The 27,974-nt window shown below is 52.3% G+C and overlaps 1 protein-coding gene across 1 annotated transcript; it reads left to right on the top strand.

Annotated features, from left to right (window-relative positions):
- Window positions 1-13: 13 nt before the first annotated feature.
- MMP17 (matrix metallopeptidase 17) lies at window positions 14-21,536 on the top strand (the record flags this gene model as incomplete). Its single annotated transcript, XM_080941463.1, has 10 exons — window positions 14-169; window positions 10,034-10,166; window positions 10,441-10,570; window positions 10,885-11,168; window positions 11,723-11,899; window positions 13,762-13,861; window positions 17,183-17,265; window positions 17,351-17,503; window positions 20,391-20,648; window positions 21,175-21,536. The coding sequence occupies 10 exons, from the start codon at window positions 14-16 to the stop codon at window positions 21,462-21,464; spliced, it is 1,764 nt and encodes a 587-aa protein (XP_080797589.1). The 3' UTR covers window positions 21,465-21,536.
- Between the last annotated feature and the right edge of the window lie 6,438 nt (window positions 21,537-27,974).

The following is a 27,974-nucleotide window of genomic DNA, read 5'->3' as shown; positions in this document are numbered from 1 at the left end:
CTAGGAGAGCGGGATGGGACGCCGCCCGCGGGGACCTGGATCCCCTCGGGGACCTGGCCCTCCACGCCCCGGGCCCGGGATGCCGCCGCTGTTGCTTGTACTGGCGGTGGCGGCCCATGGGGGCTGCGCAGCGCCCGCGCCCCGCGCGGAGGACCTCAGCCTCGGGGTGGTGAGTGTGGGACGCGGGCACGGGACCCTGAGTCTCTCGGGAGCCGAGTCTCCCGGGCTCTCACGAGGTGCAAAGGAGAAGGGAGACTCTCCCTTGTTCCTCTCGGAGAGGTGCGCGAATCCCGGGCAAGGGGGGGGAGGCTTGGGGGGAGAGACCCATTTCCAAGACAGAGAAACTGAGGCTGGAGCTCAGGCTGAGCGGGGCGCACGCTTGCAGGTCTAGGAGGACGTGGGTCCCTTTCCCGCTCCGTGCGGTCCTGCGCCGCAGCCGCGGGCGCCCCGGGGAGGTGGTCGCCTAGTCGGAGCCCGGTCTCTGGTTAAATGCAGCTCCACGGAGACCTCTGGCGGGGTGACCAGCGTCACCGACGCCCGGAGCGGTGCGCCCCGCGAGCTTCGCGGCTGGAGTGGGGAGGTCAGGGGCGCGCACCCAGGCCGGGGACGCGCCTGTGGGCGTCCGGAAAACCTGGGGCTCCCGAGTTTGCTGACGATGTTAGGAGAGCCTCCTGCGCGGCGTGCGTGCCGCGACCCCGTCTCCTTCCTCCTCCGCGGGAGCGATCGGCCTTGTCCCGCCGGTGCGGGTGACAACCTCTGCCGAGTCAAGCCCGCTGCCGTCCCTATCCCGCCAACTCCCACTGCCAGAGCTTAGCTGGGGACCCCCTGCTTGGGGGTCGGGGCACCGGTTCCTTCCCACCTCGCGTCCGTCCACCCTCCTGACTGAAGTCGGGTTTGGAAACCCGCAGGAGACCCGGAAGGTTTCGATCAGACTTTATGGCTCCGCAGGCCCGCGAAGCCCTCTGCAAAGGCGCGCGGTGGATAGAGCCCGCTTTCGAGGGGGAGGAGGCCCCGGCCTGGGCTCCCGAGATCTGGAGACCCGGTCAGGGGCGGCTTCCTGACCGCCACAAGCCAGCCAATATCCTAATGGGGTCCTAGCAGAGTCCGCTCTCCACGGGCGGTTGGCAATGAGCACTCCCACACCCTCGGGTCTAGGCAAGGTGTCATGGAGATTTCATGCTGGCGGAGACATTGGGGAGGGAGCCACCCCCTATTTGCCAACACTTGCCCCTGGATCTAAAAGAGGGGCTGATTCTGCCACCCCCAGGCATCGGAGGTGGCAGTGGCCCCGTGGTTTCTCTGCCCACTTGCAGATATCTGAGGGTCCCCTGAGGTAGCTTCCTCCTACCCCAGTGGCCTCTAAAAATAGGAGTTCCTCATATTCCCGATCCTAGGCTTTCAGAGCTGGCTTCCGATCCCATGAGATCCAGTCTGGGTGAGTGACAACAGAGCCCAGACCCTGTCTTCTTTCAAGCTCTCAGGGTGTCTCAAAAGGGACTGGTTAGGGGACAGGAGATATAGAGGTGGAGTCAGAGAGGGAGTCCCTGCCGGTCCAAGTTCTGAATCAGGCCCAATGCACTTAGGAAGTTTGCAGCAGCCGGACCTCGGTGGTTGGGGTGGGGTTGGCTCCTCCCCCGGCACCTGTGGGCCTCATCCGACTTTTCCCCTCCTCTACTGAGTTCCTAAGCACCCCCAGAGTCACCAGCCTTCTCGCACTCTGAAGATCTCACTAACCAGGGTTTGTGACTCCAGGCTTGCCAGAGGCCGCAAAACCCTGTCGTCCAATCCTGGGTAAGGCGGGAGGGTGCTGCGGGCAGTCCCCTGCCCAGGACAATACCCTCCCGGGTGTGGGAACCCGGTCCTGCCCGCCTCTCCTGTGGTGATGGGCGCGCCCTCTGGTGGCTCTCTAGGGAATAACACCTAAGAGCTTGGGGCTCAGGGGCCCTGAGCTCAAAAGATGGGCGGGCTTTGGGTGGGAGCTTTCTGATGCCCCTCAGACCGCCCTCTGCGGGCTGTTGAGCGTATTCAGGTCTGGATGCCTCTGAGGAGAAGGACGCCTTTGTGTTTGTGATCAGTCGCTGCCAGACACCGCTGAACCCACGGCTGGGCTGGGAGGGGCGAACGCCTGTGAATAAAGCCGAGAAGAGGCCCCCCAGGCCCCCTGGAAGGACACCCAGGATGTGGTTCCTCACAGCTCAGTGGGCCTTGTTCTGTTACTCGTTTCTTAAGTGGTTGCACACAGCGAAGTGTGCAATCCCAGGGAAGGTTCTGGAGAGTGGCGTCCTGGCGGCCTTTTCAGTGTCCAGCTGGGTAGCCATGGGGAAGTGGACAGTTTTCAGACAGCCAGGTCACACACGCTGCAGTTTTTTCACCCACCGCCTGTCTTGGAGAAATGTTTCAGTCGCTGCCTGGCTCTGCAGCTTCTTGCCGTCCATCACCCCCTCATCTTTCATTTACAAATGTCATTCCACTCAGCCTGGCCTGGCTCCATAGTGGATGTTGCGTTACCGTGTCTCTCAGCAGCACCAAGCCGTCGTGGTATCTGATGACCCATGGCTGCTAGGGGTCGGCTTGAGAGCCCCCTTCATGCCAGCGGCAACGGGAATGATCCCAGCAAGTTTCTACTCCCGACGTCTCCTCCCTTATCGAAGTCTCTCCCGCTACTGGCACCACAGGGCAGGGCAGGTTCAGAGCTTCATTGCAAATATACCCACAATGGAGGACTAGCTGCTGGGACTAATAAACAAAAGACCCTAGGGGTATGGGCAGTAGTGACAAATAGAAGTGGGGACACAGGGTCTGCCTGTGTGTCCCCCCTCTTGAAGCCTAAACCACCTCCCTGTGCCTCAGCTCTCTGCATCCCTTCTGGACCAAATGCAGAAATTCCCCCTGATCACCATAGATGTGCCCCGGGAGCCACAGTTGTTCACTGTGGATCCAAACCAGGTGATTAAACAGATTGAGGTGATATACTCGTTGCAGCTGCAACAAAACTGAGGCAGGAGGATAGTATTAAGGCCAGCATGGGCTATAGAGAGAGAGAGAGACTCTTAACAAGTGGAAAGAGGGCTTAGAGGTATAGTTCAGTTGCTTGAGTAGCATGCACGGAGCACTGACTGCCAGCTCCAGTGCCACCAGATAAACCAGGCATGGTGACACGCTCCCGTGATCCCAGCACTGGAAAACCGAGGGGAGAGGATACGGTGTTTAAGGTCATCTTTGGCTACATAGAGCTCAAGGCTATTCTGGATATGATGGTGTATGTGCCTTTAATCCTATAATCCCAGCGCCCAGAAGGCAGAGCTCAAGACCTCCTCCATGCAGGGAGTTCCAGGCCAGCCATGGCTACCTAGGGAGACACCGTCTTAAGAAAACCAAAGATGAGGCTGTGTGTCACTTTCAGTTGGGGTCTCAGTTTGTGGTTCTCAACCTGTGGGTGGAGACCCCTTTGGGGGTCAAATGATCCTTTCACAGGGGTAGAATATCAGATATCCTGTGTATCAGATGTTTACATTGTTATTCATAACAGTAGCAGAACTAGGGTTCTGAAGTAACAATGAAACTAGCTTTATGGCTGGGGGAGTCCCCATGACATGTGGAACTGTATTAAAGGGTCACAGCATTAGGAAGGTTGAGGACCACTGGCTTAGTTTTTTGTTTGTTTGTTTTTTTTTTATTGCTGTGATCAAGGTAACTTCAAAAGGAAAGTGTTTGTTGACCTAGCCCCAGAGGGATAGAGTTCACCATAGCCAGGTTGAAGAACTTCTGCTGGAACAGCCGAGAGCTTGTGTCTCAGGTTGCAAAGAACACACCAGGAATGGCAATTCTTTTGACACTTCAAGCTGGGTCCCCAGGCTCACACCTCCTAATCCTCCCCAAACAGCATCGCCAACTGGAGATCGAGTGTTCATACGTATGAGCCAGGCGTGGGGTGGTCACGTGCATCCAAACCACTGCAAAGGTCTTTTGTCTAGTCCCCGAGTTCTGTCCTAGCACGCATGCACACATGCACACACACACACTAGGAAACAGGTCTCAATGTGCCCTGCTTTGTGCTTTGCTTCGGTTTGAGACAGGGTCTTACTGGATAGCCATGGCTGGCCTGAAAGCCACAGAGGTCTGAGTGCTAGGCTTAAAGGTATGTATACCTGGATATCTAACTTGGGACCCTTTTACCTAGACCTGGGCTGGGTCCCACGCTGCTGCTTACCTGCTCTGTGGTCCAACAGATCACAGGGCTTCAGTGTTCTTTCCTTTCAGATGGGCCCATAGGAGCAGGTTGTGCTTAGGGAGAGGAGGCTAGGGAAGTTCAGGAGGCTTGAAGGGCATTCTCCAGTGGGGACACTGCTGGGGGCTTCTAAGGTGTATTAAATGCCTTTGGCCTTAACCATAAACATGCAGCTTTTAGTAACACTTGGCCTTGCATCTGCGCATAAGTCAGTTTTGCCCACACATGAAGGAGCAAGATCTCAAGTGTACTGGGCACCTGGCTTGCAGAAAAAGTGGGGTGAATGTGTGGTAGGCACACAACCTGGCATCCCCTCACAGGTCCAAGCCTCACTCTGGGCCTGTTTTCAGACCCTTCATGCATTGATGTCCTCATCCTTCCTAGACTCTTGGGGCTTAACTACTTCCTGAATCAAAGCCTCACACCTACTCTTCCCAGCTTGAATGTTCTTCCCCGGGCTCCTTACCTGGACAACCCTGTGTCTACCCAGAACAACTTCCCTGGGCGTCCATCTAACTGTCCCCTTTGTCATATCCCTCCCTCCCCTTGCAGTGGTTACAGGATAAGGTCAGGAGCCAGCCAGCCCCAGTTCTGCAGTTATGTGCTGTGTGACTGGGCCCGTGCCCTGACCTCTCTGTGCTTTCTCGTTAAATGGGGTCAAAGGAGAGCACAGAACACAAAACCAGCGCACACAAAACCAGCGCCCACCGTCCTCCACACGTCCTGGGGGTTGTGTGGTGCTTCTGCAATAAGAAGCATTCAGTGGGTCTTAGCTCAAGGTCACTGGAGCAAGTACCAAAAGCAGGACCAAAGCAGCCTGTGACACTCTTCCTCCATCCTCCCCTCCACTCTGCCCACTTCCGGACAGATCTGCCCTGGTCTGCCTAGCATGCTTCGCAGCCAGCCCTTGGCACAGTCGGGAATACCTGGGCATGGGCTCACTCCGGCTACCTGCTAGGATCTATCTTTATAAAAGGGCCATGCGGGGGCTGCAGAGAGGCTCACCTGGTCAAGCGCTTGCCATGCAAGCATGCAGACCCAAGTTCAACCCCCAGAACCTTCTGTTTACAGAGCTGGTCACGGGCCCAGCGAGATGGCCCAGCAGTTAAGAGCATGTCCCTAACACCCACATTTGATTCCCAATACCTATAACAGGTAACTCACAATTGCTTGTAGCTCAGGAGATCGGATGCCTCTGGCCCCTTGGGCACCTGTACTCATTTATACAGGTTCAACCCACAAACATTAAGAAATATATATTTATGTTATATATAAATATAAACTTTGTATGACCGGACATACTTGTATTCCTGGCACTAAGGAGGCAGAACTGGGAGTGGGGATGGTCCTTGGAGCTTTCTGGCCAGATATTCTTGCCTCCTTGGTGAACTCCAGGTCTGTTTAGAGACCCTGTCTCAAAGGAGCCGAACAGTGCTCCTGAGAGTAACACCCAAAGTTGTCCTCTGGATTTCGTACGCATACATACTCATGTATCCCGTGTACTGTCTATCTGTGGACAGGTTACCCGCTCATCTGAGCCTCAGTTTCCTCCACTGTAACTGGGGCACACACTGGTGTTGCCCTGCCAAGGGCCTGAGGAGTTTAATGGGAAGAAGATAGGTGTGAGGAATTGGTAGCCAAAGGTGGCACTGCCCATGGACTGAATTATGTATTAGTAATTATCACCAAATACATACACACACACATCAGGAGCTGGCCCTGCTTCTGACACTGGTAAAAAGGACAAGAATCTGCATTCAGCTTCTGGGCCTCAGTTTCCCTACCTAGGAGCTGTGGCCGGTAGTATCTGTGTGCCTCCTGCTGGTGGGTCCAATTAGAGAGGGCGGAGGAGTGGCTGTAAGCTTTACAACCATAGCCCAGGTGCCAGGCAAGCTCCGCAGGCTCCAGGGGCCACCGATGGCACCCGACCAAGGCTGTGGGCAGAGCAGCCCAGGTTCCAAGAGATAGTTGGGTAAAGTCAGCACCCGGAGCTTGGGCGGCGGCTGCACTCTATAAATTTGCTAAAATCATCTGAAGGATTTTAACGCTGTATATATTATGCCTCGTTAGAGCTGTAAAAAGATGCATATTGTGTCAAATGGTGATAAACGCAACAGCAAGATGGGAAAGAGGAGGGGGCCCGGCACTCACTGACTACGTGTTTACGTCTGTGCAGGAATCCCTGACTGCCCAGCCAGCTGACTCAGTCCTGGTCTGCAGTAATGGTCCGGTTCTCTGACTGGGCTAAGAGGAAAGGGTATCCGCCCTTGGGGGTGGGGACTCCCCTTCTCCTGGCCCCACCCCTTCCCCAGTGGCCTTCTGGAAGGTTCACCCTGAGCCTCGCAGCACCCGCCTGCTGCAGCCTCCGTTGCCCTGGAGACAGCGGTCTGTCTCCGTGGCGACAGTGGAAGGAGGACCAGGCAGGCAAGCAGGAAGCCAGCGGCCCAGGACAGGGTGTGTGGTCCCGGCTGTATAGGTATTAGGAGACAGGGGAGAGAAAGCGAAGAGGTCCTACCTTTGGCCACCCTGTTGCAGACATCGAGGTGGGGAGGGGCTTGTACACCTTCAAGAGTAAGAGCGGGTCAGGTGAGGTGATAAGGGGACTGGCTCGTTGCTAGCTGCGAGGTGTGGGTCAAGGCTGTCTCTTCTGCAGAAATTTTGTCCTCTAGGTGGCTTTTGTCAGCCTAGGCAGCCCTAAGTCCCCTAGGCTTACCGACACCTCAGTGGCCGGTTATCCTCATTTGACATTTATTAGTCATTAGTCCCAGATGATAATATGAACCTCTGGGTGTTTGGGGTTTACCTGCCTAGAAATGTCTGAGCTGGCTGCCCAGGGCTTCCCTACACCTATACTCTGATGATGTGGGAACGCTGTCAGTGGCTGCCTCATGTGAGTCTACACCCAAGGCCAGCACTGACAGTCACCCACCCACCTCCCCAAGCCAAAGCCCACTGTAGTCAGCCTCTCTCAGGACTTAGGGCTGTGAGAAGCACCTTGGTTGGAAACAGGGAGGGGGCTACCAACGGACAAAAGGTTGTGCTTTCTCTTGGTGGGGGCTGGGCATCTGAGATTGCAGGTACAGTGTTCCCAGCCCCCAGCTGTGTTCTGTTCTAGACAGGATTGGTCCAGCTGCCATCCCAGCTTAGGGGGAAAGGAGTGACCCTCCCAGAGGACCTCAATCCTTTCTGTTCCCCGTTCATGTTCACCCGTGGGAGACGGATCCTTTCCCACTGAGGTATTCCATGTATGAGCTGAGAAAGTCCCCCTGGAGCTTCCCTGAAAGAGGGAATAGCAGCCATGAGGCCTTGAGCCCCTGACTTGAGCCTATGAGCTTGTCAGGGAGTCTTGAAATTGTGTGTGTGTGTGTGTGTGTGTGTGTGTGTGCGCGCGCGCGCGCGCGCGCACACACGCTAACACTTGACAATAACCAATATAGTTTTTTTGTTTAAAAAAATTAGTTGAGAGAAGTCAAAACAGGATCTTTATCCAAGCTGGCCTCAAACAGAATCCAAAATGGGACAGTAGACAGATCTTGGCCGGCACCCAGGGGTGTGGCTCTTACGTCCAGGCTGCCATGGAGAATGTTGCCCTGTCATTGAAGGTCCTGCCCTTCAACCTTAGAAGCAGGTCTCTGGCATCCTATACACCCTGGCGGCTCCCTGCCTGGCTGCTCGGAGGGTTGGAGTCGGATGAATTTTGAAACAGAAATCCCAGCAAGGGTACATGTTATCTGGGGAGGGGACCTGGGAGGCACACTGCCACTTTATGCAAATTACATCATTTAGGCTGGCCCTCCTAGCCATGGGAGCTTGCCCCTGATTAAGGCCCTGAGGGGTCCTAGGGAGATGAAGGCCAGTTCTCCCTACATCCACTGGTCTCCCAAGCAACAGCCTTCAGTCAGCATCAACAGCTAGCCCAAGTGACAGTCTGAGTAGCATCCTCAGGACCTGGAGGGCCAGGAAAGGATATGAATGGGTTGATTTTTTTTTTTAATGTCTATCAAAAAAGAAGCGGGTTACTGGATGTGATGGCACACAGCTTTAACGCCAGCACTGGGAGGCAGAGACAGGAGGATCTCTGTAAGTTCAGGGCTAACCTGCATAACAAGTTGCAGGCTAATCAGGCCTACATGCTAAGGCAGTGTCTCAAAAGGAGGCAGGGGTGAGCTGCTGGATCGATGGCTCAGTGGTTAAGAGCATCTGTTCCTATTGCAGAGGACATGGGTTCAATTCCCAGTAATTGTGGGGGAGCATTCGAGACCAGCCATAGCCTCAGTTCTGGGCATCTGATGCCCTCTTCTGACCTCTGTGGGCAACCAGCATGTGTGTGGTTACACATAGCCATGCAGAAAAGACACTCACAAAATAAACCACACAATTCTAATTTAGAATAATTTTTTAAAAAGATTTATTTCTTGTATGTGAGTACACTGTCACTGTCTTCAGCCACACCAGAAGAGGACAACAGATCCCATTACAGATGGTTGTCAGCCACCACACGGTTACTGAAAATTGAACTCGGGACCTCTGGGAGAGCTGTCAGTGCTTTTAACTGCCGAGCCATCTCTCCAGTCCCCATAACATTTTTTTAAAGAATGCTTATTTCTCTTGGAGAAGACCTTAATTGGGGTCCCAGCACCCACATTGGCTGGAGTCTTTTACTTTTGGCTCCAAGGTGATTCTGGCCTCTGGGGTCACCTGCATTCATGTGTAGAAACATACAGAACCCGATAATTAAACTTCTCTCTCTCTCTCTCTCTCTCTCTCTCTCTCTCTCTCTCTCTCTCTCTTCTCTCTCTCTCTCTCTCTCTCTCTCTCTCTCTCTCTCTCTCTCTCTCTCTCTCTCTCTCTCTCTGTGTGTGTGTGTGTGTGTGTGTCAGGGTATCTATATAGCCCCAGCTGTCCTGGAACATTCTCTGTGTAGACCAGGCTAGCCTCCAGCTTTCAGCGATCCACCTGCCTCTGCTTCCTAAGTACTAGGATTAAAGATATGCACCACCACACCTGGGTAATTCAACATTAAAAGAAAGTTGAGAATGCTTGCATAGCATACACAAAGCCACGGGTTCTAGCCCTAACTCTACACGAAGCCGGCTTGGTAGGACTTGCCTATATATATAATCCCATTCCTTAGGCAGCAGAAGCAGGAGAGTCAAAGATCAAGGTCATTTTTGGCTCTAAATTTGAAGCCAGATTTGACTCTGTGAGACCCTGTCTTAATAGATAGGGGTAGCTGGGTATAGTGACAGACACATTAACCCCAGCGCATGGAAGGCAGAAGCAGACTCTGGGATTTTTAAGGCCAACCTGGTCTAAAATCCATGATGCCAGCTGAGACTATACAATAAGACCCTGTTTCAAACTGTGCGTGCATGTGTGCGTGCGTGAGTGTGTGTGTGTGCGTGTGTGTTTAGAAGATATGGAAGGAAATTAGTTTTCAGGGTTGGGCCTCTTGTTTGTGCCTTTCTTGAAAAGGAGGGTGGTTTGGGTTCAGAGCACCCTGCCCTACACAACCTTCTGGGTCAGTTGGAACCTGCCAGATGAGAGCCTCAGGCAGGGTGGTTGTCACAATCGGCATGTGGACTCCAGCGCCATCTGGTGGTTGCTAGCAAATATTGCTCCTGCTCATGCTCAACCATATCTCAAGCATCCTATTTATTATCTGCGAATAAATCAAAGGACAGGGATGTGATAAGAGCGGCCACTGCTCAAGAGACATTTCCCCTGCAACAGTCATGAGCTTGGGCAACTGCCTTTCAGGTGGGCTCTACCCCAATAACCTCTCTCTCTGTTCTGTGTCCCCAGGAATGGCTAAGTAGGTTTGGCTACCTGCCGCCTGCAGATCCTGCGACAGGGCAGCTACAGACACAGGAGGAACTGTCCAAGGCTATTACAGCCATGCAGCAGTTTGGCGGTCTGGAGACCACTGGCATCCTGGGTCAGTTCTCCGGGAGGCACCAGGAGGCTCCTTGGTTTCATCAGGGCTGTGCAAGCCCAGTCATACCATTCCTGGCTGCTCAGGGCCCTGAAATTAGCCACTCAGGACTCAGACTGGCTAGAGCCATGAACTTGAATTCTGGCTTAACCTGGCTGGGGATGGGGGAGGGGCTTGAACACACCTGGCCTTGGGGCCATCAGCCCTGAGGGAGCTCTGGGGTCTTCACTGGGGAGGTGGAGTCAGGCCTACTTGCTGACCTATGTACACTTCATAGATGAGGCCACTCTAGCCCTGATGAAGACCCCTCGCTGCTCCCTTCCGGATCTGCCCCCTGGGGCCCAATTGAGAAGGAAGCGTCAGACTCCGCCACCAACCAAATGGAGCAAGAGGAACCTTTCTTGGAGGTGCGTGGCCATGGTGGGGGTGTCCCAGGTTAGCATCTCTGTATCCTTCTATCATCCCTGGGGCCACACCAGGTCAGTGAGCATCCTACCCCTGCGTAGACTAGAGGGTGGGGCAGGCCCTGAGAAGCCGATAGCCCAGGCCATCTGGAAAGCTATGATTTGCTTATTACTCCTGGCTTCACATGCATTCATCTCTTGGAGACTAGAAAAAAGCAGGCAATAGGGGACACTCAAGTCAAGGAGAGGCACCCTCCCATTGGGAGGTCCAGAAAGGCCTCAGGGACAGCTGGCCTCCACTCTGACCCTGACCCTAGGGTCCGGACATTCCCACGGGACTCACCCCTGGGCCGGGATACTGTGCGTGCGCTCATGTACTACGCCCTCAAAGTCTGGAGTGACATCACACCCTTGAACTTCCACGAGGTAGCGGGCAGCACGGCGGACATCCAGATCGACTTCTCCAAGGCTGACCACAACGATGGCTACCCCTTTGATGGCCCTGGCGGCACAGTGGCCCATGCATTCTTCCCTGGTGACCACCACACGGCAGGGGACACCCACTTTGACGATGATGAGTCATGGACCTTCCGTTCCTCAGGTGCATGGGGGACCTGTCCCAAGCAGGTGGGGCCCTGGGCCTGGGCAGTCCCCACAGTAGCAGCCGGAACCTATAAAAGGTAGATGAAGCTGTGGCCTCCCCAAAAAGAGTTCCACCCTATTCCACTCCTAAGCTAGCCACTGGCTGAGACCTGTTGGGTTCTTATAGCACCGATCCACAAGGTGTCTATAGTAAGCTTGGCGAACCCTGTCCAGTGCACAGGAGCCCGCGCCTTTCACACAGGGTATAGGGGTTGGTACCCACTGTATTTGAACCTCCTGGAAAATCCTCCTAATCCTGGGATGCCTCCCTTATAGTCTGGCATTAAAAGGGCTAGCTCCCATAGCATGACAACCTAAGAGATCCCTGGGAAGCTCCTTCTAGCCACACAGGGCCTTATAGGAGCTCGGCACAGCCTCACATGGCCACAGCATGCATATGGCTAATTTGAGTCCCCAGCACAGCCAGGATGCAGACACCCACTGAGCTCTGTCCTCGCCATCAGTGAGGGGGTCCTTTCCTCCCTTGCTCATGTGCAGTTTCTGTGTCCTCAGATGCCCATGGGATGGACCTGTTTGCAGTGGCTGTCCATGAATTTGGTCATGCCATTGGTCTGAGCCATGTTGCTGCCCCCAGCTCCATCATGCAACCTTACTACCAAGGCCCCGTGGGTGACCCACTACGCTATGGGCTTCCCTACGAGGACAGGGTGCGTGTCTGGCAGTTGTACGGTGAGTGTCCCCAAAGTCCAATATGGACCACACGGAGGGTGGGGCTAGGGACAAATGCCCCAGGTATATGTCTAGAATACTGTGGGCACATGGTGTCTACAGGGATGGAATGGAGGAGGGAGGAGAGGGTGTGGGACACAGGCCTCTCTGCTTTCTAGTACTGATGCCTCTGATACTTAGAGCCCTGGCTGTTCCTGAGAGGTTTGAAGAGTCTTGGACTCAGTGAAAATGGACCCAGACCTACTAGGCATGTGCTAAATTAACCATCTAATCATTATAAGTAAGGGAAGAATAGTAGCTATGCGGTTGGCCCAGGTCAGGAAGCTTATCCTAGATAGCTCATAAGCTTGACTATCCCTACAGGATCAAGGAGGAACATTTTGCCAAGGATAGCCCATAAGAGTGTGAAGATATCCCTATAGGACCAAAGTTCAGGCACTTTGCCCAGAGTAGCCCACAGAACCAAGAGTCAAGGTAGGTTGCCAGGGTTGAGCCATGACACTGAGAGGCAGGCAGCTTGCCTAGAACAGCTCCACAGGACTGGAAACAGCCAAGGCGGGAACAGAGTCTGGCCCAAGGCCACTCCCCAGACACAGTAGGTGTATCTGTCCCTGTGCCCATCTGGAAGATGGGGCCCAGGGAGGAAGGATGTTTGGCATACAGAGACATCATTCTGCCCTGGTAGAGCAAGCCTCCAGCCAGCCTCCAACCTCACCCTGCACCTCCCTAACCTCCCCCCATCCCATCTGAGTGTGGTTCTTGTTTTGTTTTTTATGGTGGTGATGTTTTTGTTTTTTGCAGAATTGTCTTTTTTTTTTTTTTTTTATTTGTATGTGCCTGAAAATATGTGCGCCATATGCCTGCAGGTCCCCACAGAGGTCAGAAGGGGGCACCAGACCTTCTGGAACTAGAGTTACTGGCAGTTTGTAAGCCACCATGTGGATGCTGGGAACCGAACCCAGGTCCTTTGCAAGAATAGAGTAGCAAGTACCCTTGTCCACCGAACTATCTCTCCAGCCTGTGTGTGGTTTTCTTTTTATGTGTGGGAAATTCTGGCCTGAATGTATGCATGTGCACCACATGTATGCCTGGTGCCTGCGGATGTCAGGACAGGGTATTAGGGTCCCTGGGACTGGAATTTCAGGCAGTTGTAAGGTGTGTAGGTGCTGGGAACCAAGCCTAGGTTCTCTGCAAGAGCAGTCAGTGTACTGAATGGCCAAGCCATCTCTCCAGCTTGTGTGTTGTTTGAAATGCAGTTAACATTCCCTGTCTCCAGGGGTGCACATGTGTTAAATTGGCACAATCACGGAGTTCTGCAAGCACCACCCTACCTAAGTCCAAAACTCTCACATCCTTAAACTAGCCCCAAAGAGAGCTGTCTCAGAGGATTGCATGAAGTGAGACACTTTGAGGAAACGGAGCTGTACAGAATGAGGCCTTCCGGGGGTTTTGTGATTTTTGGTCCTCCCCACAAGTGCAGTATTTTCAAGGTTTTTCCCTCACAGGAGTCAGATTGAGTTTCTTTTCTAAATGAGCCCAGCACTGAACACTGGGTAACTTCCCTGCCGGGCTCTTGTGACCAGTGCTGTGGACATGGTTGCAGAATTCATGTAGCTCTCCCGCCGTCCATCTTGCCATAGTGTCCACCCAGGAGTGTGGCGGTTAGAGACGCTGATGCCTTGGATAAGCTCTTGGGACATAGCATAGTTCACAGCGTGCTGTGGTGGCCTGCCCCACCCCGACAGCCATTTAACTGAATAGAAATGGCCGGAAATCACCTGACAGTCTCACAGCACGAGCCCCGCACCCAGGGCGGGATGGACTAGGACCCTGAGTTGAACACAGTCTTTCTGTCTCCACAGGTGTGCGGGAGTCCGTGTCCCCTACTGCCCAGCTGGATACCCCAGAGCCCGAGGAGCCACCCCTCCTGCCAGAGCCCCCCAACAATCGGTCTAACACTCCGTAAGCCCTGTCCTTTGTCACTATACCTTGGCCAGCCTGTCCTTGTCCAGTGCTGCCCATTCTGGGCACGGAGCACCCAGTATAGCCAAGGATACTGGGGAAGGCATTTTGCATGTGCTGACTGGTCCTGGGGGACACTTTCTTCTCTTAAACTTCTCAGTAGGAGATGGGGAGGGGAGGGGAGCTGTTACCCCAGGGAGCTACAGTGAATCTCAAATTGTTCCTCTCCCATAACCCAGGACCTTGATCTTGCAACTGGGTGTCTGGTCTGTCACCAGCGTTTGTTTGTGGTATGGAAGACTTGGGGTCTTATATTAGTTGTCAGTCCCTCTGCATTTTTTCTGAGAGCTGAACTTATCTAGTCAGTCTCCCCTCATGCTGTGTGTCCCCCACTCCCTGCACACATCCATACCCTGTCCTGTGGCTGGGGCTGTCAGCACAGCAGCTGGATTTCCTAATAGAAGGACATTGTTGAGTTTCCATAGACCCAGCAGCCTTTTGTTACTTAGCCTGTCTCTTCTCTTCCATGACCCCATACCCCACAACCCCACACACTGCCCTCCTTGCTGTGCCCACACACATTTTGGGTTTCTGCTTCTTGGTTCTGTGATGGATGGCGCCATACCTTGCCTAGCTGCACACCATGAACTGTCTTTACAATCAAAGTACTGCCCTGCTTGTTCTGGGTTGGTTGGTTTGATTTGGTTTTGGATGGACAATGTCTTTGTAGCCCAGGCAGGCCTTGAACTGCTGCAATTTTTCTGACATAGCCTCCAAGGGCTGGGAAATGAGTAAATATTCTCTACCATTATTCCCTATCTGTCCAAGTTTTATTGTTTTCTTTTTGTTTGGTTGTGTGTGTGTGGTTGTTTTGTTTGGTTGGTACTTTTTGTTTGGTTTGGTTTTGAGATAGTCTCATCTATCCCAAGTTGGCTTCAAACTCTCTATGTAGCTAAGGATGAAGACAACCTCCTGCCTCTATTTTCCAAGGGTGGGATTACAGCTGTGTAAGCCCAGGACTATGCAGTGCTGGGAATCAAATCCTGGGCTTTGTGCACGCTGGGCAAATACTTGACAGCCTGAGCCACATCCCCAGCTGTGATGGTTATGTGTATGTATATACACAAACACACATATATATTTGTGTATGTATATTGTATACACACATATATTAGTGTATATATGTATACACTTATATGTAAATATCTTTAGTGTGAGTGTCGGCTGTGAGAACACACATACCACAGTGTATGCAGAGGTCAGAGGATAGCTCGGGGGAATGAGTTCTCTCCTTTTAGCCATATTGATTCTAGAGACTGAATTCTTGTTATTAGGCATGACAGCAAGTACTTCAATGAACTGAGCCACCTCAACTCACCCCATGCTCTTTTCAGAGTTTTACCGTGTAATCCTGGCTGACCTGGGACTTGCTATGTAGCATAGGCCAACCTCAAACGCGTGAACACCCTGCCTCTGCCTCCCACATACTGGGATTTAGGGATAAGCCACCTCACACTTGGCTTTTATTCTCCTTTAATTGATAATTGAACCCTGAACTCTGCATGTTTTGGACATTCTACAACTGATCTGTATCCCCGTGAGAGTCACTTTTCTCCTCCAGGCCCCTCCCATGTGGTCCTCTAGCTGGGTGGGTAAGTGTGTGTGACCCCTGCCTGAGGGTGCTGTGCCTCGCCAGAGTGCAAGTCTCCTTATGAATGTGCACGCTGCTGTGTGGCTCTGCAGGTACTTTCCTGGGACACCCTCTGAGCAGAGCCCGAGGCCAGGCTGCCTCAGCAGATTCCCTCAGGTCTCCATCAGGGTGCCCTCTGCTGTGGATCACCACCGGCTCCTACCATGGCTCTACCCTCAGTCCCCTTTGTATATATAGGCCAGTGCTCTGGGGATCCATGCTTGCACACTTAGGATCACTCAGCCTCTGGAGTGTGACACTGGCTGGTCTGTAGTGTGGGCCAGCAAACACTTACACCCCAACCCCACTGGGCTCTACATGCTAAGACCTTATCTACCCAGAAAACTAAGGTGTTCTTACTTCCTGGCTATTTAAAAAAAAAATGTCTCTCTTTGAGGATATGTGTATTACAGAGACTGGGGGCATTGGATCCGCTGGAGCTAGAGTAGCAAGCCATTCTGGGCCACCTGATGTGGGTGCTAAGAACTGACCTTGGTCTTCTGCCAGAGCAGAAAACTTGTTGGTTGGTTGGTTTTGAGACAGGATCTTACTATGTAGACCAGGCTGGCCTTGAACTCACAGAGATGATCCACCTTCCTCTGCCTCCTAGTTGTTAGGATTAAAGGTGCATGCCCCCATGCTCAGCTAGCAGAAAATACCCTTAAACACTATGCCGTTTCTCCAGCTCCTTTCCCTCATGCATGGCCACTCTGCTGTATGTGGCTCTGTAGGTAGTTTCCTGGGAGGCCTTATTTTAGACAAGGCCTAACTGGAGCCTAGTTTATATGACTTCCTAGTTTATATGCCTTTCTTCATCCTACATAGGGCCCCACAGCAGACCAAAGAAAAGATTCTAGTCTAGCCTAGAGAACCATGGAGTTTTCTAGGGCTACTCAGAGAAGAGGGGGCAAGGAATACTTACAAGAGGGTGGGTGTTATGAAGGCAGCTGCATTACTGAAAAGCCCACCCCAATCTGGGTGAGAACTCAAAACAGCATCCTTGAAACTGTGTGATTGGCAGGTAGCTTAGCCATTTGGAGAGGCTTCTTTCCCAGCCATCTTCTATAACTTTAGGAAGGGGCCCTCTGAATCTTGTAAGTTTCAGGAACTTCTTGTGACTTGGGAGTTTTGTTTTGTTTTTAAATAGCAAGAATCATCCCTCCTAGGAAGGTTTTGAATGTTTTTCATTCCCAGGCCATTATAACCTAACACCCAAGCTGACCAGGTCTTGGTGATCTTCCTGCCTCAACCTCCAAAGTAAAGAATTACAGGCATGGTGTGTCCATAAACCTGAGTTAAGCTCACATTCTTTGCTTTTGCCTTTTAGTCATTCTTATTGGTCTGTTTGCAGTTATTGACGTTGTCTAATGTTTTAGGTTTGGGGGAGTTGGCTTTGGTGTTTTGAGCCAGTCTCATATGGCCTAGGCTAGCACCAGACACATAAAGTAACTTTCTTAGGCCTTAATTCTAACTGACCTTGTTTGCCTGGTAGGCACTGGCTACCTTGTGGACAGAGGGTTGTTGTAGGTCCTTCCAGAATGCTCACCCCCATGATTCTGGCAGTAGCAGCTCACCCAGCTACTCGGGTTGGATGCTCTCCCTCTCAGCCCATCTCACATTCTGCCCTGCAGGCCCCAGAAGGACGTGCCTCACAGGTGCACTGCCCACTTTGATGCTGTGGCCCAGATTCGTGGGGAAGCATTCTTCTTCAAAGGTAACCCTGGGGTCCTGTGGAATGGACGGATGGATCCCTATAACCACAGCAGGCTGTGGTAGCCACCTTCCCTTTCCTCACCCAGGCAAGTATTTCTGGCGGCTGACCCGGGATCGGCACTTGGTGTCCCTGCAGCCAGCTCAAATGCATCGCTTCTGGCGGGGCCTGCCGCTGCACCTGGACAGCGTGGACGCGGTGTATGAGCGTACCAGTGACCACAAGATTGTCTTCTTCAAAGGTGAGTGACCTGCCTCCACGTGCGTGTCATAGCTTGTCCTGGCCTCCCTCGGTGTTGTCCAACCTGCCTCAGCATCCCCGGTACCCTGAGCCACCAGTCTGAGAGCAGCTGTACTCTAGATGTGTGTATTGTTGCCTATCCGATGGCTTGTCCTGTAGAGGGTGTTGTAGACACACAGTAAGCAAAAAAAAAAAAAAAACCTCTTCCCATGGGGTGCAGGTGGACATCTGATGTTGAAAGGGATGAAGAGTCCTACACAGAGGAAGGAGTTTATTTGCAGCAGCATTAGAGGTGATGGAGAGAGCAAACTAAGGCAGGCAAAGGCTATCCAGGCCCTGCCATTGAGCAGAAACCCAGGTTTACAACTAATGTGAAGACCCCAGGCAGAGACAGCCCCTCTGAATGCAGAGAAGTAAGAGAGCAGCCTGGGCCTCAGAGGCTGTGAACTACAAGGCAGATGGGAGACCACAGCCCTTGGCAGCAGCCTCTGTCCAAGCCACCTCACCCTGTCCCTAACTCTGAAGAAGGACTTGTAGCCTTCAGGGCTGGACTTAGCAGAAAGTATCCACATCTATGCCATAGGAAGGAAGTACATTCCTATAATCCCAGCACTCAGGAAGCTAAGGAAGGAGTGTTAAAAATCCCCAGCCAGCCTGGGTTACATACCAAGACTTGCTGGCAAAATTCAGAGGGTTGGGGGACTATGGATATCATTTCATTGATTAAATACTTGCTTCTCACACACAAAGCTCTAGGTTTGCAACTCAGCACCGTGTTGATTCCAACATTTGAGAGTTAGAGGCAGGAGGATTATCAATTCAAGGTCATCCTTTCCTTGGCCAGAGAGGGAAGATGAGCATGCCGAGGTATGAGCCTCCTAGGCCCATGCACAGGTAGAAATGGAACTTTTCCTATCCTAGCTATGGGACAGGAACCTGGGGTTCATATGAGTGTCTGTCCCCTCGGCTCAAAGATGCTGGTGTCTCTCCACTTGAAGGTAGTACCAGTCTCGGGGCTCTGTGAGGACTCCAGGCTGCTGAGCCAGCATGACCTCGGGTATTAGTTACTTGTGACAAATTACTGGACAAAAAAAAAGCAACTTAGGGAAGAAGGTCTTATTTTGACTCCGGGTTCTAGGGCACTCAGTCCATCCTGTTAGGGAAGGCGTGGCTGCAGGAGAATGAGGCAGCTGGCTACATTGTATCCTCAGCTAGGGAAGAGGGATGCTGGCACTCTCAGCTTTTATTCAGACCTGACCTCAGCCCATGGCTATGGAACTGCCCACATTCTAGGTGCTGCCCACCTCAACCCAATCTGAAATATCCTTCCCAGGCATGACCAGAGACTTGATTTTATACACTATCAAGTTGATAATGTTAATTATTTATTGTGCTGCCTTTTCCCCCAGGCAGGGTCTCACTGTTTAGTCTCTGGCCTAGATTTACTGTGTATTCCCAGGATGGTTCAGTTTTTTCTCAGTTGAGACCGAGCTGTGATGTAGAAAAATTAAATCCCGGCCTGGGGTTTCTATCCTGCCTTTGGTTATTAAGTTCCTGGGTAAAAAACACAGCCTTTATATTTTTAATAAGCCTTAAGCAACACAATACCTGGCAGCTGCCTACCCTTATGTTGGCAAATCTACTTCCCTATCAATAACCCCAACTTATTACTATTTGCTGTGTCCTATCTGGGCTGCTTTTAATGGTCTTCTAATTGGACATCCCTCAGGGCCACATTCTCTTGACCCCTCAACCCATGGCAGTGGCTTCTCTTTTCTCCTCTCCTCCTCCAAGCCTGTGAAACCTCAACCCCGCCTATGTCTCTTCTTCCCAGCTATTGGCTGTCCGCATCTTTATTAACCAATCACAGTTAACTGAGGGCAGGGTCACTTAGCTAGAGTCTTTGTGAGGACTTTCTCATCTCTGGGGGAACCAGTTTTGGGGACCCAAATTAGCATTAGACTACAAGCAGCATCAGGCCAACCCACTACAGAGCTGGGGAGCCCAAGGCTAGTGATTCCTAAGCACTGGCCCCGGAGCCAATGAGACCACCACAGTGACCGTACATGTCGTCCACAGACACCCTCCCTTGCATTGTGGTGTCTTTGGTCTCCAATCTAGAACATCCCTTCAGGTCTTCAGCATCTACCACCCCAGGCGCCATCCCTCCTGTGCCATGTTTCCTATAGATTAGAACTATCATCCACAGACATCCTGATCCATTTTGTTTGGTGGTGGTCTAGACATGGTATAGACACAGAATTCTTCATTATGTTACCATCTTGTCCTGGATCCATCCCACACGCTGGAGCCTGCCTGTTCCCCTGATGCTGCCTTGCTCCAGCCAGCATATCTATCTTTGTTCCCACTGAGCCCAAGGGTTCTTCAACGATTTAGTTTAGTGTCTCACAGAGACACCGCATCTCACTTGTAATAGGGTATGGTGCTCTGTACCTTGGAAGTTCAAGCTCATCCTTGGGCTACATAGTGAGTTTGAGATTAGCCTGGGTTACAGGAAACCCCGTCTTTAGAAGGGTTTAAGATGTATTATTCGATTTAGATTAAGATAGATTATTTGATTAAGATATATATTTAAGGTATACACACACACACACACATATATGATGGATCAGAGTTACAGGTATCTTGGTTCCTTGTCTCTAAGTGGCTGTCAGAAGAGAACCTGATTCTCGGGCACTGGTTATCTGAATGACTGGCACCAAGCAAAATAGTAGGTGCTCAATAAATGTCAGGCACAGCTTCTTGACATGATGACACGGGGTTACTGCTTTGTCCTGCCACCTGGGCAAAGATGGGGGGTGGAGCAGTTGGGAGAAGTCAAGACTGGAGCCTTTGCCGCAGCCCATGGCTCTTTCTCTCACCACCAGGAGACAGATACTGGGTGTTTAAGGACAACAACGTAGAGGAAGGGTACCCAAGACCCGTCTCCGACTTCAGCCTCCCGCCAGGTGGCATCGACGCTGTCTTCACCTGGGCCCACAATGACAGGACTTATTTCTTTAAGGACCAGCTGTACTGGCGCTATGATGACCACACACGGCGCATGGACCCTGGCTACCCTGCCCAGGGCCCCCTGTGGAGAGGTGTCCCCAGCATGTTGGATGATGCCATGCGCTGGTCTGATGGTGAGCACCAGGCGGGGACAATGCTATCCAGCATGGCCCTTGTCTGTAGATGGGTTTGGGGGATGGGATTCCCTGAATCACTGGATACCCCACACAGACCTGCGTGTGAGCTCTGAGGGGTCCAAGTCCTCACCTGTCAAGCTTTGCTCCCTCCCTCTGCCCACCTCGACCTGCTTTTCACGCCTTGACGCACTGGACTTTCCAGCCTTTGTATGTTTTCCTAAGAGCGCAATACCCTCTGCACCCAATACTAAAAGAGATGCTCACAGAACAGAGGCTGCGTAAACTCTGGCAAAGAAGAGTAAGAGTTGGCAATCCATCTCTGTCCTAGTTTCCTCTAGCTGTCCAAATTAGGTTCATGTTTATGACAGGTGTGGCCCAGACAGCCTAAGATGCCCTAAGCCTGCTCCCCACCCAACCCCTGAGCCAAGCTCTACCCAGCCCTGTTGTCCCATGGACAGCGCCCCCCCTCACCTGCACATGATTGAGCCAGCATCTCAGCCTTCCTTCTCCTCCCCTCTTACAGGTGCATCCTATTTCTTCCGAGGCCAGGAGTACTGGAAGGTTCTGGATGGCGAGCTGGAAGCAGCCCCTGGGTACCCACAGTCTACAGCCCGGGACTGGCTGGTATGTGGTGAGCCGCTGGCGGATGCGGAGGATGTAGGGCCCGGGCCCCAGGGCCGCAGCGGGGCCCAGGATAATCTGGCAGTATGTTCCTGTACTTCAGACGCACACAGGTCTGCTCTGCCGTCTCTGCTGCTGCTGCCGCCACTGCTGTGGGGGCTGTGGACCTCAGTCTCTGCCACAGCATCCTGAAGGCGGCGCTGGCCTTGTGGATCAAGGAGCTAAGGGGGTCAGGGACACACTGGCCAGTAGTCAGCAGGACGTGTGCTCCAAGCCCCAGGTCCCTCGCTCCTTTCGTCCTCCCACTGAACCCAGGGGTGCTGTGCCATCTGCTGGAGTGGTCTCCAGCTGGGACAGGCCGTCCCACCAAGTGGCATCCATGCACCGTTCCTACCCGGAGCAGCCAGAGGCAGGCGCTCCTTCCCTCTTCTACACATCATGCTGCCTCCTTGCACCTTGCTGGGCTGTCCACACCCAGCTGTCACAACCCCGGGATGCCATGTCTGCACCTGAGCTGATGGGGACAAACGGGGAGGTGGGTTCCTCGTGGTATCCACTGGGGCCACCGTGCCTGCTTCACAAGTGAGAGCTGATGCCCCCCCCCCCCCATGGGGAACGTGGTAGGGAAGGGCACCTACCCAGAAGTCTGTCCACTGTTTGCAGCAGCCAGCGCCATATCTGCTGGTACAGGGGACCAGTCACACTCAGGATCTGCCCACAGGTACCCAGATGCTGGCCAGGGGCCTTGCTCCAACCATCAGGAGCACAGCCACCTTTCTTCTCATCCTAGACAAGCTAGACGTGGAGGCTGTGTTCTGTTATCTTCCTCACGGTGGCCAGGAGAGCATTGTGGGTCTCCCTCGGGTGCTGTTGATTGGCGTGGGGGGGGTGCCTATAGACATCTCTTCATCTGTCAGTTCCCATTGCTTCAGCAAGATGCCCCATGTAGCTCTGGACTAAGACCCTGCAGCTTAGATTCACGGCTGTGCCCTCTCCAGCTGTGAAGGGGCTTCTAACACCTGGAATAAAAGTGGGTGTTCAGTTAGGGAAGAAGGACAGTTGGGGGAGCACAGGGTAATAGTGTCAGAGTCCTGGGGGGGGGGGGTCATGAGAGTGTCACCAACCGAGTTGGAGATGTAGGAGCTTGCACGAATTTGCTGCCCTGGGTGACAGACCTCTGTGGTCCAAAAAGGGCTCTGAGCTAGGAGTGAGGTAGAGCCCAAGACAAGATGGTGAGCTCCAGGAAGGATCCACCAAGTTCAAAGGCTCTGGGATGAGATGGGCCTGAGGGACAGGGCCACCCATGTAGGCTTGGCTGTAGGGTAAACAGTTTCTGTCATTGGGCACGAGATGAAAATCAGTTGATCACACACATGTACACACACACCTCTCCCCCTCCCCAACTGGCCCAGTCCCATCTCAGGTAAAGGTTTCCACATACCCCAGGCCAGGTTTAAGTGTTGTCAGGATGAGTGAGCAGTTAGCGGGACCTGGGTTTCTACCTTCCTCCCTTCCCCAAGCCTGGCCGCACCCTACACCCACCTGTCAGACTAGCAGGAGTTGGGGATGGGATCTGAGGTTTCCATGTCATGGAAGCCACCCCACTCTGCCCTCATATCAAAGCACGTTCCTATGATGTCCCATGTTGTCCACCAGCCTGCAGGACACAGCTGTCCTGTACGGTAACAGGGAAGGTACTAAGAGTCTTTGTCACATAGCACTGAAAGCCAGGCCCGCAGGCTGGAGCTGTCTAGATGCTGGTGTCTCACTCATTTTAAAACCCAAACTCTTAATAAAAATTTTGTACACTGGACAGGTTGACAGCTCAGTGGTAAGGCTTTTGGGTTTGATCTCCTGTACACCACCACCAAGAAAAAAATTCTCTGTACCTCTGGTCTTGGCATAAATGGTCAATGGGAACAGAGTTTTCTGAAACACTTTCCCATGGCCTGCCTCCCTCCATGGCTGCAGTCAGGGGTCTCTCGGGGAGAGCAGAGTAGGTAGGTGCTGATAATACAGACTCCCGTGGGCTATGTTCTGCTGGGGCCCCTGTGTTTTATGATGTTGAACACCCTTACAGAAGCTTCAGAAAAAGAGCATCTGCCCCACCCCCAGGTTCTTGTCTATGACACAGACTCTGGGTACATACTGTCCCGTGCTTCCTATAGGACATCACTCCCCCTGAGGGTGGGCTATTCAGAAATCCTGGGGGACACCAGGCCATCCTATTTTGAGGTTCTCTCATCGTCTTTACATGGCCCAATCCCAGCCTCTCTGGGCAAAAAGCTAACACAGTGCCACGTTTCCCACCCTGCTGCCCGACCCCTGCATGTCCTGCTCAGCTTACCTGAAGCTTCCCGAAACCACAGCCAGCTCTTGTCCTGCAGCAACGTCCGTCGTGATACCACATGGTGTCCCTTTTCCAGACAAATTGCTGCTAAAACACATATTTCTGTTATTCTGACTTCTGTGGTCTGTGAATCCTATGCTGAGCTGGCCCTCTGCACTTGGGTGGATGGTCCTCTTGTGACCATGGTCAAATTCCAGGAGAGGTCTGAGGACTTACCCAGGGAGGACCTAGCACCCAACAAGGGTAGTCATGGACTCTTCAGCCTCTCTACCAAGTTCAGAGTTCTCTCAACTGCCCTCCCATACCCCGCCTGGCCCTTTCCATTCCTGCATCCGGGGGTCTCCCAGGGAGCACAGAGCAGATAGGTGCAAATGTACCTGCAGGCCGGGTCCTGCAGCTAGACAGGAGGATCCTCTGCTGGGGCCCCTGTGTTTATGATGTTGCTGCATGCCTCCCCATACAGGCCAGGCAGGGGGTGCTGTGAGTCCTTCCGTGTACCACCTGGGCCGGCAAGATGGTTCTGTGTGTTCAGGAGCCCCATGGTAGGAGAGAGCAAACGCCTTCATAATTACCTAGGAACTTCATACATGTTTCATGGGGTGCATTGTCACAACCATACAAAATGAATGCCATGATTATTTTTTCTTGTTAAAAGGTACCATCCTGAAGGGCACTGTGGTGCGTGCTCACTACTTAGAAGCAGAGGCAGGTGGCTCTCCGTGAGCTCCGAACCAACACTGACTACACAGTGAGTTCCAGTTCAGCCAGGGCTACACAGTAAGGCCCTGTCTTAAAACACACACACACACAAATGTCACCCTGCAGACCACGTTTCACGTTCTTTCCCAGCCCCAAACAATCCCAGGCCTATTACCTTGGGATCAGTTTGCCAACTTGAAGGGGCTGGGTGGCCCAATATAGTCTTTAATATACAGAAAGGTATCATGCCAAGCCAAGCAAATGCATCAGAGATGGATCCAGAGCCACACTGCCCAGGTCACCCCAAGAACAGCCACAGTTCTTGCACACTTGAGGTGCTGCAAAGACACACCCATAGAGAGTAGAGACAGCTGCTTCCTGTTCCAGACGAGGGAACTGAGAGCGGGGTGGGGGGTGAATTTGTATAACCACACAGTGGATGCCCAACCTGCAGGCTCAGGACTCTCTCTCCCTGTTGCCCAGGCACCTGGCAGGTTAGATCTTGAGAAGATACCACGCTGGGTGCAGCATCTTCCAGAGCTGTCCTGGGGAGACCCTTCCCCCAACACCCAGGGGCCTCCTTTGGGCCTGTGTCTCCAGTTGTTTCAGGCTCTCCTGTGACTGTCTCTGTCGTCTGTCTTCATCTTTCTCCCTGTTTCTGTCTCAGGACCTAATGCATATTGATGCCTAGAACAGTGATTCTCAACCTTCCTGATGCTGAGACCCTTTAATGCAGTTCCTCATGTTGGGGTGGCACTCCCTCACCCCACCCCCTGCAAGCATAAAGTTATTTTGGTTGCCACTTGATAACTGTAATTTTGCTGCCCTTATGGATCATAATGTAAATATCTGATATGCAGGATATCTGATATGCCATCCCCCAAAGGGGTCCCGACCCACAGGCTGAGAACCAATGGTTTAGGCCACTACCCAGTTGGTACCTGTGGTTACTGTCTTCGCTGACTTCTCTGCACTGGAGTCCCTGTTTGGCATGAGCATCCTATAGCTTTCTCAGCATTCAGTTCTTTGCTCAACAGACATCACTAAAACCAGACAGAATGGAATAAGTAGACGCTATAAGCATACATTAATTCCTAAGCTAACGGAGCTAGGGTGTTTTTTTTTCCTACCCAGCGAAATAGCTGATATTCCCTTCCAGCTCTGGCCCTCCCCAACTCTTGACTGCCCAGGGACTGGGAGTGAGACTGAAGGGCCCAGAGGCTAATAGCTACGAGCTATGAGAAACCTATGGCTCCCTGTTAGCTAGGAGGCTATTGTCTGCTTTACCCAGTGTTCCCAGCAGATGGCAGCAGCAGTAAGCAGGTGAGCAGCTCTGGGATGAGAACTTCAGCTACTGTGACAACTGAGTCACAGCTCTCAACAGCTAGTATGGTCACGAGTGTCTGGCCTAGGATGGCCCTGTCAGCTTGATGGCTCCCAGGAAGTCTTAGCAGCAGTTTTTCCTGTCTGGTTTTTCCCTATAATCTTCTGCCTCAACTCTCGGCCCTGTCTTGCCCCAGCTCCCTCCTTTGTGCTAGCAGCTCAGCCTACCCTAACTGCGGGTCTAAAGAAAAGTCCTTATAGGCCTGATAATGCAATGCTAAAGAGTGCCACAGAGGGGTACATCCCCACTAACCGGAGCGTGAACCTCAGTCTTACTTATATAGAGAAAATGGGGGTTTGACAGGGCCTTTTGTACCAATCCCAGCAGCCCTTCAACAGAAGAAGGACCATGTTTGTGCCGAATCACAGACTTTCTGAGGGACCGCCTGTTCTGCTCCTGCTCCTGTCTGGGTGAAATTGTCCCAAGGTCATCAGAGTTCACCAAGCTAGTCAGGCTCACGGGGCTTGTCCCCAAGGCTAGTGGGGGCTGTCTGGGGTAGTCATGACTGGAGTAAAGTCTTCAGCTTCCGTCCACTGCAGCTGCTTGGATATTTGCACAGTGGGCCCAGTGTCCAAAACCAGCTGGCTGCCATGAGGGTGGTGTGGCTGACTGCCCACAGGGTCCAGATGACAAACCAACATTTGTTTCCTTCAAAGTTTTCCCTTTGGGAACCAAGGAGTCTCCGAGACTTTGAGAGGGTGCGTGAGGGGTTATGGGTCGGAGCACAAGGAACCCCAAACAGCTGTCTGGAAGGTCTGTACTCAGTACGGACTTAATGCCTTCTAGTCTCTAGCCTATGAACTCTAGTCTTTCCCCGAGACAGTGCACAGACACACATGCAACCAAAATATGCACACACATAAAATTAAATAAGTAAAAAAATTAATCAGTGTAGCTGAAGGGAGGTTGCCCCCTGCCCTTCACAGGTGCCTAGTGGTGGCCCCTTAACAGTTACAACGACCTTGCAGTCAACATCTATGGTCCATGGAGTAGGTGGCATGACCATAACGGGACATGGGTAATCAGGAGACACAAACAAAACCGGGCCTGGTGACCAGTGTTCAGCTGGAACTATCCAGCCTAGAATCTGAGCTGGTCACAGCCAGGTAAGGCAGCCTTGAGGGAATGCTAGGACAGTGGCTCTCAACCTGTGGGTCGCAACCTCTCTGGAGACTGTATATCAGATATCCTACAAATCAGATTTTCATTACAATTCATAACAGCAAAATTACAGTTCTGAAGTAGCAATGACAATGATGTCATGGTTGGGGGTCAGCACAATGAGAGGAACTGTATTAAAGGGTCACACATGAGGAAGGTAGAGGACACTAGGCTAGAATAAACCAGATGTCCTCTGCTCCCAACCTGCAATTCCTGCTCTGGTCCTCTTGGACTCAGGCCTCCTAGTCTCAAGCTGCAGTGGCCTCCTGTTGTGCCCTACCATAGACACAATACATACACACACAATACACAATATATACACATATATACATGTACACAATATGTAAACATATATACATACATACATACACATACAATACACATTATATACATATATATATACATATACAATACACACAACACACACCAATACACACAATATACACATACACATACACACTTCTTTTAGTTTCTATAGAAACATGTTCAGCTCAGCTCTGCCCTGAACTTGCTGAGTGGTGCCTGTCTTTGGGTCTCCCTTCCTGTCTGGAAGAAAACACTGAGAGAAATCCCCCGCCAGCCGGCCACCCTCTTCTGACTGCTGTTCTTTGAACGTCTGCTTTGCTGTGCAGTCAGTCCCACACTCCTCAACTCGGGCAGTCCTGCCTCAGCATCCTAAACTCTGGCACCAGGGGGGTGCAGCACCAAATACGGCCGACTTGGTTTTTGTTTGCTGAGATAGAGTCTCTGGTATCTGAGAGTAGCTTCAGTGCTCTGTGTGTAGCCCAGGCTAGCCCTGCGCTGACCACCCTGCATCCACTTCCCAAGTGCTGGCATGACGGATCTGCAGCTTGGTACTGCTTGCTAACTCCTGCACTTCCCTTTACCTTCATTTCGCTTGTTTTGTTCTTTCTGTTTGAGATGTCACTTAGGCTCCTCTGCAAGCCATGACTTGCCAGCTGCTCTCACACGTAACAGTGTGATTCAGGGAGGGTCTGCTCGTCTGTACGGAGGGTGACAGTGTTATCCAGACTGCTAGTACAGGGTAGCATGGTAGGCCTGGCACGGAGAGCTGCTCTTGTCACCGAGTCTGGAATGCATACTTTCT

Source organism: Micromys minutus (genome assembly GCF_963924665.1).
Source record: "Micromys minutus genome assembly, chromosome: 29".
Lineage (NCBI taxonomy): Eukaryota > Metazoa > Chordata > Mammalia > Rodentia > Muridae > Micromys > Micromys minutus.
This window is presented reverse-complemented; position numbering and strand designations above follow the sequence as displayed.